This window comes from Carassius carassius, chromosome 20 (assembly GCF_963082965.1).
Source record: "Carassius carassius chromosome 20, fCarCar2.1, whole genome shotgun sequence".
Lineage (NCBI taxonomy): Eukaryota > Metazoa > Chordata > Actinopteri > Cypriniformes > Cyprinidae > Carassius > Carassius carassius.
The window spans coordinates 13,525,212-13,540,715 of record NC_081774.1 but is presented as its reverse complement, the minus strand read 5'-3'; the positions used below and the strand labels follow the sequence as shown (position 1 = coordinate 13,540,715).

At 35.2% G+C, this 15,504-nt stretch overlaps 2 protein-coding genes across 3 annotated transcripts; both read left to right on the top strand.

The window, feature by feature from the left end:
• Positions 1-2,004: 2,004 nt before the first annotated feature.
• epdr1 (ependymin related 1) lies at positions 2,005-4,030 on the top strand. Its single transcript, XM_059500878.1, has 3 exons — positions 2,005-2,392; positions 3,102-3,310; positions 3,394-4,030. Exons 1-3 carry the CDS (start codon positions 2,151-2,153, stop codon positions 3,582-3,584), a joined length of 642 nt encoding a protein of 213 aa, XP_059356861.1. The 5' UTR covers positions 2,005-2,150; the 3' UTR covers positions 3,585-4,030.
• A 960-nt stretch (positions 4,031-4,990) lies between these two features.
• LOC132095785 (STARD3 N-terminal-like protein) lies at positions 4,991-15,145 on the top strand. Of its 2 annotated transcripts, none has more exons than XM_059500877.1 (9): positions 4,991-5,118; positions 7,001-7,276; positions 7,441-7,518; positions 8,963-9,040; positions 9,262-9,315; positions 9,400-9,517; positions 9,685-9,783; positions 14,808-14,863; positions 14,964-15,145. In XM_059500877.1, exons 2-8 carry the CDS (start codon positions 7,073-7,075, stop codon positions 14,858-14,860), a joined length of 684 nt encoding a protein of 227 aa, XP_059356860.1. In that variant the 5' UTR covers positions 4,991-5,118; positions 7,001-7,072; the 3' UTR covers positions 14,861-14,863; positions 14,964-15,145. The 2 variants fall into 2 exon arrangements, with proteins under 2 accessions (XP_059356860.1, XP_059356859.1); XM_059500876.1 differs by having other exon boundaries at positions 9,400-9,541.
• Positions 15,146-15,504: the final 359 nt, after the last annotated feature.

Here is a 15,504-nt window from a genome sequence, read left to right as displayed (position 1 = left end):
AATGCTTGAAATAATTAAAGGCGTCCTTTCGAAAAAATATGATCCACATGGTCAAAAACAGCAGGATGACTGAAGCCACCTTTTCATGCGGTGAACTCATAATTCAGCAGTTCTTTCTTCTGTTTTTGTCTCATAAAGGAATCCGTTTCTGTTGGCGTATAAACCGTTTGTTGGACCTTGCAATCCTGGCTTTTTGGGAAGCACCTATAAATGAATAAAGACAGCTCAGCCTTTTGCTTTACAAAACATGTTGAGGACACAGTGTACTAGCTAAACATGAAAATATCACTACTCACCCAAGAATGGAGCAGCTGTGGCCTAATGGTTAGAGAGCCGGACTAGTTACCAGAAGGTCGCCGGTTTGAGTCTCGGTGCTGGCAGGAGTTGTAGGTGGGAGGGAGTGAATGAACAGCAATCTCTTCCACCCAGTTGCTCCCCGGAGGCTGGATCTAGAGCTGCCCACTGGTCCGGGTGTGTGTTTGACGGTGTGTTCACTGCTGTGTGTGTGTGTGCACTTGGATGGGTTAAATGCAGAGCACCAATTCCGACTATGGGTAACCATACTTGGCAAATGTCACGACTTCACTTTCACGTTATTTGTTCTTAAACCCCACAGCTGCACCTTGGCTCGTTTCTTTTTGAGGGACAGAAGCTCTGCACAAATTAAGAAATGACAATCTATGAAGTTTTCAAAATGATTAAAGGAATCAAATGGTTTCCATTTAGCTGGAGATCTTACTTTTGGGGTTCTTTATCAAATTCCTCCAAGAGCCCTTGAGGAAGACGTTTTTTCTTCTCTAAAACAACAGACATAACGTTTCGTGATATTTTGACGTTAAATACACAATTTACTGTGAACTACGTTAAGAGTGTATAAGCTTTTCTTGGAAATAATAATGTAGTAGACATCCTGAGGACCTTTTGTTCTTGAAATAGCTGTTTTCGCTTCTCCTTCAGTAGGATCTTTCCTCTGAAAACAAAGTGAGAAAACGAGCATGTTTACCCTGAGGACGCTCATGTGCTTTGTCTGGAGCCAGTGGACTCACTCACGGACCTTTCGGCTGCTTCCAGTTCATCTTTAACTCTCTTCAGAGCAGCACTCTTTTGACGCATCAAATGCTACCTCCTCTGGGAGATCATCACCACTGGGTTCAATCTGTGAGTCTCTGACTATCAGACATTCTGTCAGTCTCTTTAACCAGATTTTAGTACACACAAGACGGGACTCGCCATATTAAAACGACAACAACACTAAACCATAGACAGTAAAAGAAACACTAAACACACATTAAAGACAGGCAGACTAAAGTCAAAAGGAATCGGCACCAAAAGATGCTGCCACCTGGTGGTCTGGATGTGTCAGTAATATCGGCTCGTAAACAAACTGGTGCAAATGGCGGCGTTTATAATAACCTATGATAATAACAGAACATACTCCTGATACTGACTATGTGGTCAGATTTGTAGGTAACACATTATTTCAATGTACAGAGATAAATTGTTATTGTTCGTAATTTTCTAGATTAAGAACAAAAAAGTAAACACTAAATAACATATGTTGTTGTTGGTGCTGTAGTTACCACCATATGAACTGTTATTTATACTAACCGTTCAAATTGTGTGGCATTATAATGATAAAATCTTATGGTTCGAACAACAAAAATGTAAATAACGCATGAAATTTGCAAATACTAATACTATACATTAATAATAGCATATTAATAATACATTTATCATTATAAGGATTATTTAAAAAGCTCAGTATTATTATGGTGAAAATATTTTTTTCTTCAGAAACAATTACATTTTAAAATAATACGTTTTAATATTTTAATTATTAATAAATTATACAATAATATTATTAATAAAAAGTAATAATATTACTTATATAGTTGAATATATTATTATATATAATTTTTTCAGGCTAGTGAAAAATAATGAAATAGGTTTGTCATGCGACTGGATATATCTGACCAATCAGTGTTTCCGACGTGTTTGTGACATGGATGCTGGTGCGGTGAGTTATTTTGGATTAGGCACCGGCGCACTGGCGTAGACACTTTCTGGAAAACCCTCTCCTTCACTCACAGGCCTTGAATATTTATGGGAACATTTAAATCTTTTGTAATTATATCTTCACAGCGAAAGACATGTCAGGCTTTGTAGTTTTTGCGCTAGTACTCTCATTATCCTCGATGGTGCCTTGTGCGATCTTTCCTCGGTCAGCAGCGGCGGCGCCGCAGCCCTGTCTCGCGCCGTTACAGTGGGAGGGTCGCACCGTCGAGTATGATCACGGGACGGGACGAAACACACGGGCAGCGGTCTCCTATGATGCACAGAATCAGCGAATTAGGGTCCTGGAGCAGAAGACAGGACACACACCATGCAAGAAGTACGAATTCATCAAATGCTATGAAATAGATTTTAATATGCGTTCTCATCACTTCAGCAATGTTTTTGTCTTGTTTTCTATCTAAAACGTCGATACAAATGTATCTGATAAGTAAAACAACAATGTAGAACGTCTTATTGCAGAAAAATATATCAAGATTAACTATTATCATCATAATCATTAAAACAAAAATTATTTATAATTGTAATATTGGTCATTCAGCAACACCACCAAATCTAGGTAATAATTTAGGTTAAAAATATCAAGGTAATAATTTTGGAGTATACTATATATATATATATATATATATATATATATATATATATATATATATATATATATATATATATATACTGTACACACATTTAAGAAAACGGACGTAAGGTATATAAAGTCTTGTTTTCTCAAAAGATTGATTGACAAAAAAATATATTTTGTCTTGTTTTTAAGCATAAAATCATTCAGATTTAATTCTGAAAACAAGACAAGTTAGTAATTTATTATTATTTATTATTATTAGTAGTAGTAGTAGTAGTAAATTCTATTTTGGTCCGTGCAAAATAAGATTGCTTCAACTGTTGTTTACCATTATGTTATTGTCAAAATTAGAATGACCACACACAGCTGAATCAATATTTTATATATTTTTTTAAATAAAGATAAAATGTGCTTGTATTAAAAGTATTTGGATTGTGCAATTGTCTTTGAGGTTCTTTGAGTACATCTACTTGTTCAAGAGTGGAGTGCTTTTCCAAATAGAGGAAATTACTAAGCAGTGTGCAAAGATCGCTCTGACGGAGGCCTGGGACCCTTATGATATTCCCCTGAACTCCACATACGAGGACCAGTACTTCATCGGAGGACCTGGAGACATGATCGAGGTCCAAGAATGGTCTGATCGGAAACCAGCTCGCAAAGGTATGTTTATTATAAGTATGTTTATACCATTATATCCTGATTTGCATGGTCTGAACTTTGCCCATTTTTTCTGTCTTTCACAGACGAAGCTTGGGTTGGTGTGTATACTCTGAAGGACTGCTATCCCGTGCAGGAGACATACACCAAAAACAGTAGCGTGACCACGTCCACGCGCTTCTTTGACCTTCAGCTGGGCATTAGTGACCCTGGGGTGTTCGACCCACCCAGCACTTGCCAGTCCACTCTGACTGAGAAGATGACATCTGACTGTTGAATACCTCGCTCTGCTTTACATGCTCAATATACATTAACCACAATACAGTAGGCTTTAATAAACAGATTCTAAATGAATGAAATTAGACTGTCAAAGAGCACACAAAATGATTGCAGGTACTGTTAAATATATTCAGCTTTGAAATGAACAAAAATATCAGTTTTAGGTTCAATAGTTCTTGTTGATTTACAGTGAGAACTGTGCCTCATATTATTGAAGTCTCATTTTTAATATCCCAAATTTGGGGCAAATTACAACTATGTGTTGTTCTGATCTAGGATGGACTAATGTGGCACTTAATATTTTGTTTGACAGTTAATATTCTGTTTGTCTACTTATTGTTTTATTTAGCCTTTAAAATGATGTACAATGTGTTTGTTTACAGTTTATTTTCAAATGTTATTAAAGAAATGTATTTGATTTAAATAAAATTGTTTATCTCATTACTACCGCAAATTAATTTAACAATATATACCTTTTATAAGACAATGTTTTGCATAGACAAATATTAAAGCATGGGTGTTTTGCTCAAGTCTCTAGAGCTGTGAAATAAATAATAATCTCAATAATTAACATTATAAATGACATGAGCTAACATTATGTTATCAAATAATGTATGATAGCATTTTGAAGAGATGAATACGAGAATACAGTGACTCTAAAACTAAAAATGTCTATTTTGCATTAAAGACATCACATCTAATCTAATATCTTATCATTTCGTAAAAAGAGTAATGAAATTATCATCAGAATCAGAATGAGCTTTATTGCCAGGTATGTTTACACATATAAAGAATTTGTTTTCAAGACAGAAACTCCCACAGTGGAACAGAATGACAGAACAAAAACACAGGTAAAAAATAAATAAAACATTTAACAAGTAAATAAAGAATAACAATATATAAAAATGTACAATTGTATGTGCAGGTATATTACAATGTACAGTTTTGAATGTACAGGTAAATTGTGTGCTAATTTTAAGTGCAGACTAAATGAGTTTGTTGATAAATAAGTTAGATAATGTAGGCTATATTGTTCAAAATGAAGTTAAAATAAATTATTTGGACACTCATTTTTCCACAATTAATGTGATAAACTACAACTTCCAGTTGATTAAAAGTCAAAAGTTCATTCTGAGAAAAGCTGCAGCATTTGTCTGTAGATGCTACCTGTCTTTCTAATTCAAAGGAATTTAAACATTTAAATTTTTGACTTTTAGGGCAAAATAGTATAATTTTAACGTATATATTATAATAATTCTAACAGCTATGTTATTGTTTGTTATATATTTAGTAGGTGGTGTAGAGCTGCATATAATTAATGAATTACAGTGGAGCAGTGGGTAGGTCTGACTCACTTCCTACTTGTACTACATATCCCAGAATTCCCTTTCCAAAACAACACACGCTATTTCCTGTATGACCGAAACGCGTGTCATCAGATGATGCGGAATTTTTAGCGACACAGGTACATCTTCACTGCTTTTTCGTTTGACTGTAATACAAGGCGTACTTTTATAGGATCGCACAGCAAGGTAAGCGACATGATCGATATCTCGCATCTATTTTGATAAACCAATGCTAATATGACAAGAAATGAACCTTTGATGTTCTCTAAATTGAGTCGATGTAACCGGAGAGATTGTTTTTATGAGAGATTGCGAGTGTGTGTTTATTTCGCTTGTTACAGTCTTAGTTATCATGACACACATTTGTGATGTGTAATTATGACATAGTGTTTCATATTTTGAGAAACTCGCGCTGCTTTTCCTTATATATTACTGTATTATCATGTTAGGCCATAGCATGCAAATTGCTTTGGCAGATCTCTGAAATAATCACTTCAGAACATAAACAAAACTAACATAATTAGTGTGAGTTATGTCCGTTGTATTCTTCAGCTTTTCTTATTATGAAAGGAACCAGGCCCAGTTTATATCAGCTGGAGCCAGCATTGAAAGCAAATTATATTGTCAGTAAGGGTAATCCAAAGTTATATAAAGTACAGCATGAAGTTACTGTAGATAACTTCCCACGTATAAGTCTTTTTAGGGGAAGCACATGTCCTGCCTTGTGTAGTTATGTCTGTCTTACAGGCAGTGTCTCCTCAAGGCATGAGAATTCCTGTGCTCTGGTTTTTGGTAAATTACATCAGTAAGGGGAACTTGTCCAAATAACCAACAGTTACTGTTCTCTTAAACTTTTGCCTTTTTATATATTTGTTTTTAGAGTACTTCCTCATGATTTTCCTGATAAGACTGGACTACATGTTCGTGCCTAGTTGCTATTCACTTACCACAGCAGACCTTGCAATTGAATTATAACAAGGTTTGTTGATTTTAACAGGATTAGTCCTGGCTTAGTTTTGGTTGATAGTTTTGTAATTCTTAGTGGCATGATGTAGAGCAAGGTGGAACATTGTTGTCTTTTCATCATAATTTTACATTGTCCTGTTTATTACACAGTTACTTACAATAATAAATACTATATATATATAGACACAAAATATTAGAATGAGTTAAAATTATTATTCAAAGTATAACGGAAAACCAGGGTGGTTAGTTATACATTGTTGTCATTGGCAGCATGTTCTTATTCTACATATTTTACAGCTGAATGCTTCATTTGCCAATCAGAATCGAGTAACCCAAAAAAGCATGTGATGGAGGGCAACAGTGCCCACCTACGTTTCCAGCAGCCCTGTTTCTGAAGTATTTTCCAATTCATTTTCTCCAAATAGGTCACTGTTAAATCGTTGCATGTTATGAACCAACCAACTATGAGAAGTACATTACAAACAACAACATTGTCTGCTTAACAGCTTTAATGAAGATAAGAACTACAATCCCAAGAATGAATTGCAAATGACAATGAAATGAAAACAACAGATGAATATAAAAATATTGATTTAACGATGTTAATTGTGTATATAGAAACAACATTTAACAATTATTTCCAAAGAAAGTGTTCTGTTTTGGTGCAATTTGCTTGTTTTGGTTTTCTGATTGATGGAGAATCATGGGTAATGTAGTTTTTCACAAGGAATTCTACTTTTAAACAAACTTGAAATAATGCAGACTGGTGGTTTCAGCAAAAGCATATATTGCAACTCTGTATGTGTGTCCTTAAAAAGTTATTAACATTATTAATTTTATTTTTAAAAATCCATTCCACTTTGCATAAAATGAATGTGATTTTTATATCTGGAACCCATGCTGCACTCTATAATTGGTGTTAATATTTCATCACTTTCTTTGTGTGTGTTCTTTGGGTGTGTGTTTTATAAATCTAACCACTGAGTTGCTATGTTTAATGGGTCTGTTGATTTAAAGACGTCACAGTCCTGATCAAATGACAGTAATAACTATAAACCTTTGATCGCTGTGTACAATGCCTCCACTTTGTGTGTAATTTCAGAACTAGGCATGAGCACAGAGTCTCACTCTCCAGAAGAGTGAGTGTGAATGGAGTGACACGAGTGGATGAGTCATGGACAGCCAATGCAGCAGCAGTGTGGGTTCACGGGCCACTTTAGGGGGTGTGGGCAACATTAACTCAACACCAATTTCGGCCCGTATCGAGTCCTATGAAGGAGGAGAGAAGAAGTGCATCTCTGATGTCCGAAGAACCTTTTGCTTGTTTGTGACCTTTGACCTTTTGTTCGTCACCTTGCTGTGGATCATTGAGCTCAATGTATGTTGTAGTAATAGATTTCCACTAGATAATATTATTAATGTGAAGTTCTTCGCATCTTTTAAATATATATGTGAATTTGAATACTTATTTAGTTGCACTGCATTTAGTCTGATACATGCATGAGGGTTTGATTTTTTTTTTTTTTTTTTTTATTCATCCAGGTCAATGGAGGTATAGAAGAGCAGCTGAAAAAAGAGGTGGTGGACTATGATTACCACAAATCTTTTTTTGACATATTTGTAAGTACTGGCTTATATAATACCTTCTATTTCTGAAATACTAGTTTATTATTATTTAAGATGTGTCTTAAATTAAATATTTTAGGTCAGATGGGTTTGGTTTGAAAAAAAGTTTGGGAACCCCTAACTTAATACAGTGCAAATACATGTGTGCACAAGTAAACAGGACCAGCTCTGTAAAATACATTACATTTTTGATGCTTTAGCAGGGAAATCACCAGCATTTAAAGGTGTGAATTCTGATGAAACTGATTTTGGTAAAATTTTAGGGCCAGTCCATCCCACAGTTCCTGTTTCAAAGATGACTCTTCTCACTTAACATATGACCTCACTTATGCTCTTTCAAACCACATAGTTTCTGTCAAGGAAAACAGAAGTCCAGTTTCACAGACAAGGCTTAGATTAAGCCAGGATAAGCCCTGTGTTTAATTTGGTGGGGGGTTTTTTTGTTTGTTTTTTTCATTTGTTTTTTAAATGTGCCTTAGGAAAAGCTATCTTGATATAAATCAATGTCACTAACATATTTTAAAGGGATAGTTCTCCCACAATTGAAAATTCTGTCATTAAATACTCGTTTTAAACTCGTAAGACCTTTGTTCATCTTCAAAACACAAATTAAGATATTTTTGATGAAATCTAAGAGCTTTCTGACCCTTCATAGACAGTAACACAACTGACACGTTCAAGGCCCAGAAAGGTAGTAAGGACATCAGTAAAATTGTCCATGTGACATCAGTGGTTTAACTGTAATTTTATGAAGCTAAGAGAATACTTTTTGTGTGCAAAGAAAACAAAACAACTTTATTCAACAGTTTAAACCAAAAAGGAAAACCTTACAGGTTTGGAACAACATGAGGGTGAGGACATGATGATCTAATTGAGCTATTTAACCCTTTTATCTAGGGGTCACATGCTTATAAAGTGGTTTGTTTCCTTGATATACACATCCAGTGGTTCTGAAATGAGTGTTTAAAACTTTATTTTGAATTGTTTAAATGTGAGAGTTCCTGCTTTAGTGTGATACTGGATAAAAAAAATACATTAAAAAAAACGTTGTTTTTGTTTGTTTCTTTTTTTTTCAGGACAAATTCGTATTTGGGAAATAAGCCTGTAGACTTTGCCCTGAAAGCTTCTGTGTGGCCTAGTGTTTTGTTTATACAGTGGTACCGTTTTTAAAATGCTACCTGCATTGTTTAAACTTAAGAACTAAAGTTTTATTGTAACAAATCATTTATGAAATGTTGATAAACCAGTCCTGGAAGATTGATACATGTTAGTGTTGCACTACAATATAAAGTTTGCAGTCTTTAATGGTCTCCAAGGCTGCAAAAACACAGAAATATTGTAAAATAATATTACAGTTTAAAATTTTTCTTTTTTATATATTTATTTAAAATGTTATTTCTAAAATCTAATGGTATCGTATGAACGTTTCCCTCCTCAGCTCTTGGCTGTGTTCCGCTTTGCAGCCCTGATTCTGGCGTATGCAGTGTGTAAGCTGCGCCATTGGTGGGCCATTGCTGTAAGCAGCTTTCTACTTTATGTTCCTCCGTCCTCCACCAGAGGGCGCTGTTCCTTTACACATTAATAACTTGCTGTATTTTTTTCCTCGTTTAGCACTTAACATGAGTTGCTTGCTCAAAACAATTCGACTGAGCTTCGCTTAAACTTATATTTATATGGTTTTATCAGATGTATAGATTAATGTAATGATCATCACATTTCCACATTTCTTTATTACAGATAACTACAGCAATCACCACTGGTTTCTTAATAGTGAAAGTGGTTTTATCAAAGGTATGAGAGGTTTATCATTCAACCTTTTTAAATGGAGATTTATTCACTTTTCACATTAACCACAAATGTCCTTGTGTTGTCCAGCTTCTGTCACAGGGAGCGTTTGGGTATTTGTTACCCATAGTCTCCTTCATTCTGGCATGGATAGAGACGTGGCTGCTGGACTTCAAAGTCCTGCCCCAGGAGGCCGGTGATGAAATCAGTGAGAAGCTAATATATAATCACAGTGAGACGAGCAAACAGGAATAATCTGATCTATTGTTATGTAAACATCATAGATCAGTAAAGGCTAATGGATATTGTTATAACTTATGCTGATTGTGATTTGCTCATACAGTATGCAGCTAACATGTGCGTCCTGTGTGGTAGGGTATCTTTCAGTGCAGAATGCGCTAGATCAAGAGCCTCTTTTACACCCAGGACCCGTCCCAGACGGCCAGTTCTACTCTCCTCCTGAGTCCATGGCAGGTAATAACTCACTAACTACTCAGTACTAGCTGGACAAGCATGGAGATGGTTATCTGGGCCACATATAAATCATACAGTCATGTTGTAATAACTTGTTTTTCTGGCTCTGTCACTTGATAGCTTCAAAGATCAGTGACATCCGCTTTGCAACATTTTCTTTATATTTATGGATTTTGTATTTATAGATTTTTGTAAGTTTGTAAAATATTTTGTAGTGAGTTTATATACCATGTGTCACGGTTACATACTAGAGATATAGTACAAACCCGCTACCTTTATACAACATTAACAGACACGTATTTTCCTGGAAATGCCACTGTCAGAGCTCAGGTGCACTGCGGTGAGCAGTAGAGATATTCAAGGAAAATGGCATTTAGAGATGTTGCAGCTGTATTAAAGTGCCTTGGGAAAATATACCATTTCCTATTGACAAATTGTAGATGTTGCTCCACTATGATTTTATATGTAACACACTAAAATTGGTTATTTGGATGGTAAAAATCATATATTAAGCTTGGTGTGATTTAACATATTTATAATAAAACCCATCATATTTAATTGTTACTACTGTAAAGCTACATTAAATAATTATGGGATCCCCTTCAGTACTTTTGGGATCTTTGCTTTTTAAAATAGTTTTGATTCTTGTATTGTGTCAATGAACATTTTAATAATAGTATATTTATTGAACAAAAACAATTTATTTATCACAATAAATAGAAAATAATACGAACTTTGCTATGATTGTTTAATAATTGATTTGAACAACTATTAACTTTTGATACTATTCTAAACATTTGACTTTAGCTAAAGTATTTGTATAAATACTTTGCACCTTTTGCCTAATGCTGGTGATTTTTAGTTACTACCCCCTGTGGCCCACCTTGCCTCGATATTTCTAAGATGTTTCACTTTTATGATTTATATTCACACAAAATCTGTTGCTCCATCAATGTTCAATAAATTGTAATAATATAAATATATATATATATATATATTTTTTTTTTTTAAATCTGCAATTACTATGGGAGCAGTGAAAAGCACAAAGGTTTTCCTGTATCCCTTTATTACATTTATATTTACATTTAAACATTTAGCAGAAGAAGCAATTATTATAAAGGTACAACAGGGCTACAGGCAAATATTTGTGCCATTTATCTACACACACACACACACACACACACACACACACACACACACACACACGTTAGCCACATACGTTCAAAAGTTTCAAAAGTCAGTAAATCTTTTGTTTTGTTCTTTTTTTTTTTCACTGCATATGCCGGAAACAAAGCTGAGCCAAGAGCCGAGGAGAAAAACAATCATATATACACATACATACATACTAATGTTCACAGTTAGGGATACATTTATAATCTTACAAAAAAATTAAATAAGAATCCTTAATCCTAGATTTGCTCAGTTGTTTTTAGTTTGACTGTTTAGTTTAGTTTAATTTGCTTTAGTTTTGTTTTGTTTTGTTGGTAACGCTTTAGTTTCGGGATCAGTGATCACTATTAACTATATGTTACATGGGGTAACATGCATATTACTGGTTTATTGGCTGTTTATTAGTACTTATAAAGCACATTTTCTGCTTGGCCATATTACACATCCTTAATCTTACCAATACCCAGAGGTGGGTAGTAACGAGTTACATGTACTTCGTTACATTTACTTGAGTAATATTTTGGGGTAACTAATACTTTTCGGAGTATATTTAAAGATGGGTACTTTATACTCTTACTCGAGTAAATTTTTGGGGAAAAATCTGTACTTTTACTTCGTTACTGTAGGCCACGCTCCTCTCGTTACTTTATCTTAATGCAATAAATGTTATAAATGCTTCAGTTTATTCCAAACGCGCCGTCTACTTTTCTCTGGGCAATGAGCGATGCCCATTCGCAAATGATTCATTCTTTTGAGTCAATTCTGTTCAAAGGCTTGATCAAATCAGTTGGCAAATGAGTGAATTGGTTCATGAATCAGTTTGAATGAGTCGTTCAGTTCCCTGCCGCACGCGCTGAGCGTCTGAAGTGGTTCACTCAGAGTTGTAACGTTTAACATCAGCAGCGTTGAAAACGTGGCTGGAACTGCACTGAATTGAAAGCAAATCTGCAAAGGCTATTATTTGCTAGCGATGGAGATCCTTATTAGATGAACACCGCGTGTGCTGTCTACTGTTTAACAGGTAATAACTTGGGCTACATTCGATTACAGTACACGATACCACTGTGACATTACTTTGTTGTAACGTTACGTGTGTGGCTTATAACAGAGGGGAGTCAAGTTGAATGCAGCTTCCAAAAGACAAAAAATAGCCGATTAAGATTTTATAAATTTTAATACAATCACACCGTTGCGAGTACGTTCAGCAAGTCATATCATCAGCTCTAAATTCAGATCTGTGATCGCTTGCTGGCGCTGAGCCAGAGATAGATGCGTTTATACAGCGCTGCGCATTATAACAAATCACACATGATTCTTTTGAGCTTATTAAAGCATTGGCCAATCAGAGGTGTTCAGATGAGTCATCGCTAAAATCCCGGTGCTCCTTCACTCGCTCACTGACTGAATACCTCTTTCTGGCAAATTCTCTCTTCAGAAACAACAAAGTGCAGATGTGTGAACGAATCTTTAATTAAGATATTGATTTCACTGTGTTAACAGTTTCAGTGATTTTAATGGGAGTTTCTGAGAGTGATTGAAATCTAGACTGTCAGTGAAAATTATCTTTAATAATGTAAATGTTATTTGCTCTCTTTCTGAACAATGAAAGATTAGTAGCAATATTTATATCACATTAACTTTCAATGTTAAATTCACATTTAATATAAAGTCAGTCGTATTAAAAATATGTTATGGCATGACACCTATATCTGTTACTTAAGTAAACAGACAGGGTTTTATAATAAATTACATAAATTGGAGGCTGATGAAATATATACATTTATACACGCACACATACATTACATACATTTTATCTATTTATCTAAATAAAAATAGGCTCAGTATATATGACCCAAAGTAACTAGTAACTAACTACTTGAGTAGATTTTTTATCTGATACTCTTTTACTCTTACTCAAGTAACTATTCAAGACTAGTACTTTTACTTTTACTTGAGTAAATATTTCTAGAAGTACTTTTACTTTTACTTGAGTACAGTTTTTGGGTACTCTACCCACCTCTGCCAATACCTAAACTTAACAACTACCTTACTAACTATTAATAAGCGGTTTATTGAGGCAGAAGTCATAGTTAATAGTTAGTTAAAGGTGAGAACTGAACCTTAAACTAAAGTGTGACCATTTATTTTTGTTTAGTTTTGTTTTCATTCTTTGCACTTCTTAATAATTGAATCAGAAGTGTCCATTCCATTGTGGGTAACTAAACTCTTTTTGACATTGATGCAGTAAGTGTCCCTTTCATATTTTATGCATTTTAAATGACCGCACATGTCTTTGCATTACCCTGTGCCTTCATGTGCTTTAGATTCACAGCCTAGACAAGATCCATTTTCTGTGCTGATTTTATTCAGATGGATGTTGTTCATCTTATTAAACAGAACTTATATATATTAATATTAATATATATATATATATTAATTATTCACTGATACTTCAGAAAGAAACACGATACATTAAGAGCTGGGGGTGAAAAGGAACAGGATGAAGAAGTCCAAATTTTCCTTATTTTGATTAAATATATATATTTTTTCATTTAGTACTGCCCTTTGAAGGCAAGAGAAAATACTTGCATGTTTTCTGGAAGACAAGTACAATTTACCTTGATCTTCAAATTCAAAAAGTTTTCACCCCCAGCTCTTAATGTATCGTGTTTCTTTCTGGAGCATCAGTGAATGTTTGAACCTTTTTTAATAGTTGTGTTTGAGTGCCTCAGTTGTCCTCAGTGTGAAAAAATGGATTTCAAAATCATACAGTCACTGCTGGAAAGGGTTCAAATATGCAAATGATGCTGGAAAACTGAAGAATCTGCAGGACATGGAGGATTTTTCTGAAGAACGCTGCTCAGTTTAACTGTTCAGTACAAACAAGGGACTCGAGAACAACCATCACAAAACAGTCATACTGTAGATCATACAGCTTACCACTCACAGAATTAAGAACCAATGGTTCCCAAACTTTTGAAGGGGGTTATTTAATTCATTTCGGGGGGGTTTTTCTTGTGGACTAAATGTAAACATATTTTATTAAAATATCTGACTCGAGACAGTACTAAATAGAACATAACATGCAATTTGTATGACCTCTCTTATTTTGTTACAATTATTCACATTTTCACAGATTCTGCAAAAGTTATATTTTTTTTATTACTTCCTATTTCCATTTTTCAATATTGTTTAAGTTTTCAGTTGTTGCTTAGAAAAACATCACGGGCAACAAAATTGTGTTTGTGACGAGTGGGGCGGGGCCGAGGGACGTGGGAGCGAGGCCGGTGGAGTGATTGGAGATGAGCTACACCTGTTCGACCCACCGGTCTCGAGGCCCACGGAGGAGATGGAAGGATATAAAACTGGAGCGACGACAGTGAAGGACGAGAGAGGACCAGGCGGGAACCGGCGGACAATCAAAATGACATTTTAATAATTACAAAATAAACACAAAACAGCGCACCAGCCCCTCACGGACGACTGGTGCGCTCAAATAAAAACCAAAACACAACTAAAAGCCCAGGCCTGGTCCTCTCTCGTCCTTCACTGTCGTCGCTCCAGTTTTATATCCTTCCATCTCCTCCGTGGGCCTCGAGACCGGTGGGTCGAACAGGTGTAGCTCATCTCCAATCACTCCACCGGCCTCGCTCCCACGTCCCTCGGCCCCGCCCCACTCGTCACAGTGTTCTTTATTAACAAGAGAAAATCGGAAGTGTGAATATTTTTATGAATCTAACATACCTTGTGCATTTATAATAACATCCCCACTGGTGTTTTTAGGCTTGTTTGTTGTGTGCAAACAACAGCCATGTTCTGTTAATCACACTAAATCTGATCCTTTGTTTCTGTAGACTCTGATGAAGACTTTGATGATAAATACGATCTTGAGAAGCCCATCGTCTAGCAGGTATCAATATTAAGTTAGTTTATAAAAAAAGATTTATTCTTCAGTTGATCTCATCTAAGTAATCATAATAATACGTTGTTATTTTGCTTTTTTTTATTAGGAGCTCAGAATAAACACTGATTTTCAGAGTACAACTTCCTCGACCTCGGGCCATGTGTCTTACTATGGGTTTTTGTACATTGGTGACCAGAACTAGACAGTCACTCTGCCTTAAACCAACGCCATGATCAGTAGTTTGTTTGTTTATTTGTCTCTTTATGCCCACTTAGTGCAATCGACTTTTTTGTTGTGTGACTTAATTTTTATGCAGTACTTGAATTGAAAAAATGAAGGATTTTAATGTGTAGTTTGAACTTAATCATCAAATTATATCAGTGTTGAACATGACATTTATGACACTCTTCAGATGCTTCAGTGTAACAAAACAACTGCCGTCTCAGCTCTTAACTCTTAGCTCCATATGTGTATTAATATTTCCATTCCTCTGATCTCACATACATCACCGAAGTTGACCTAAATGTGAAAAGCAGTATAGTCTCAGGTCTGCACTGACACTCATCATTGTGAAGATTTTCACTGTCTGTTTACTTTTTTTAATGCTTTTTCTACCAGACTGTCAGTTTTTGGAATGAACAGAGAGA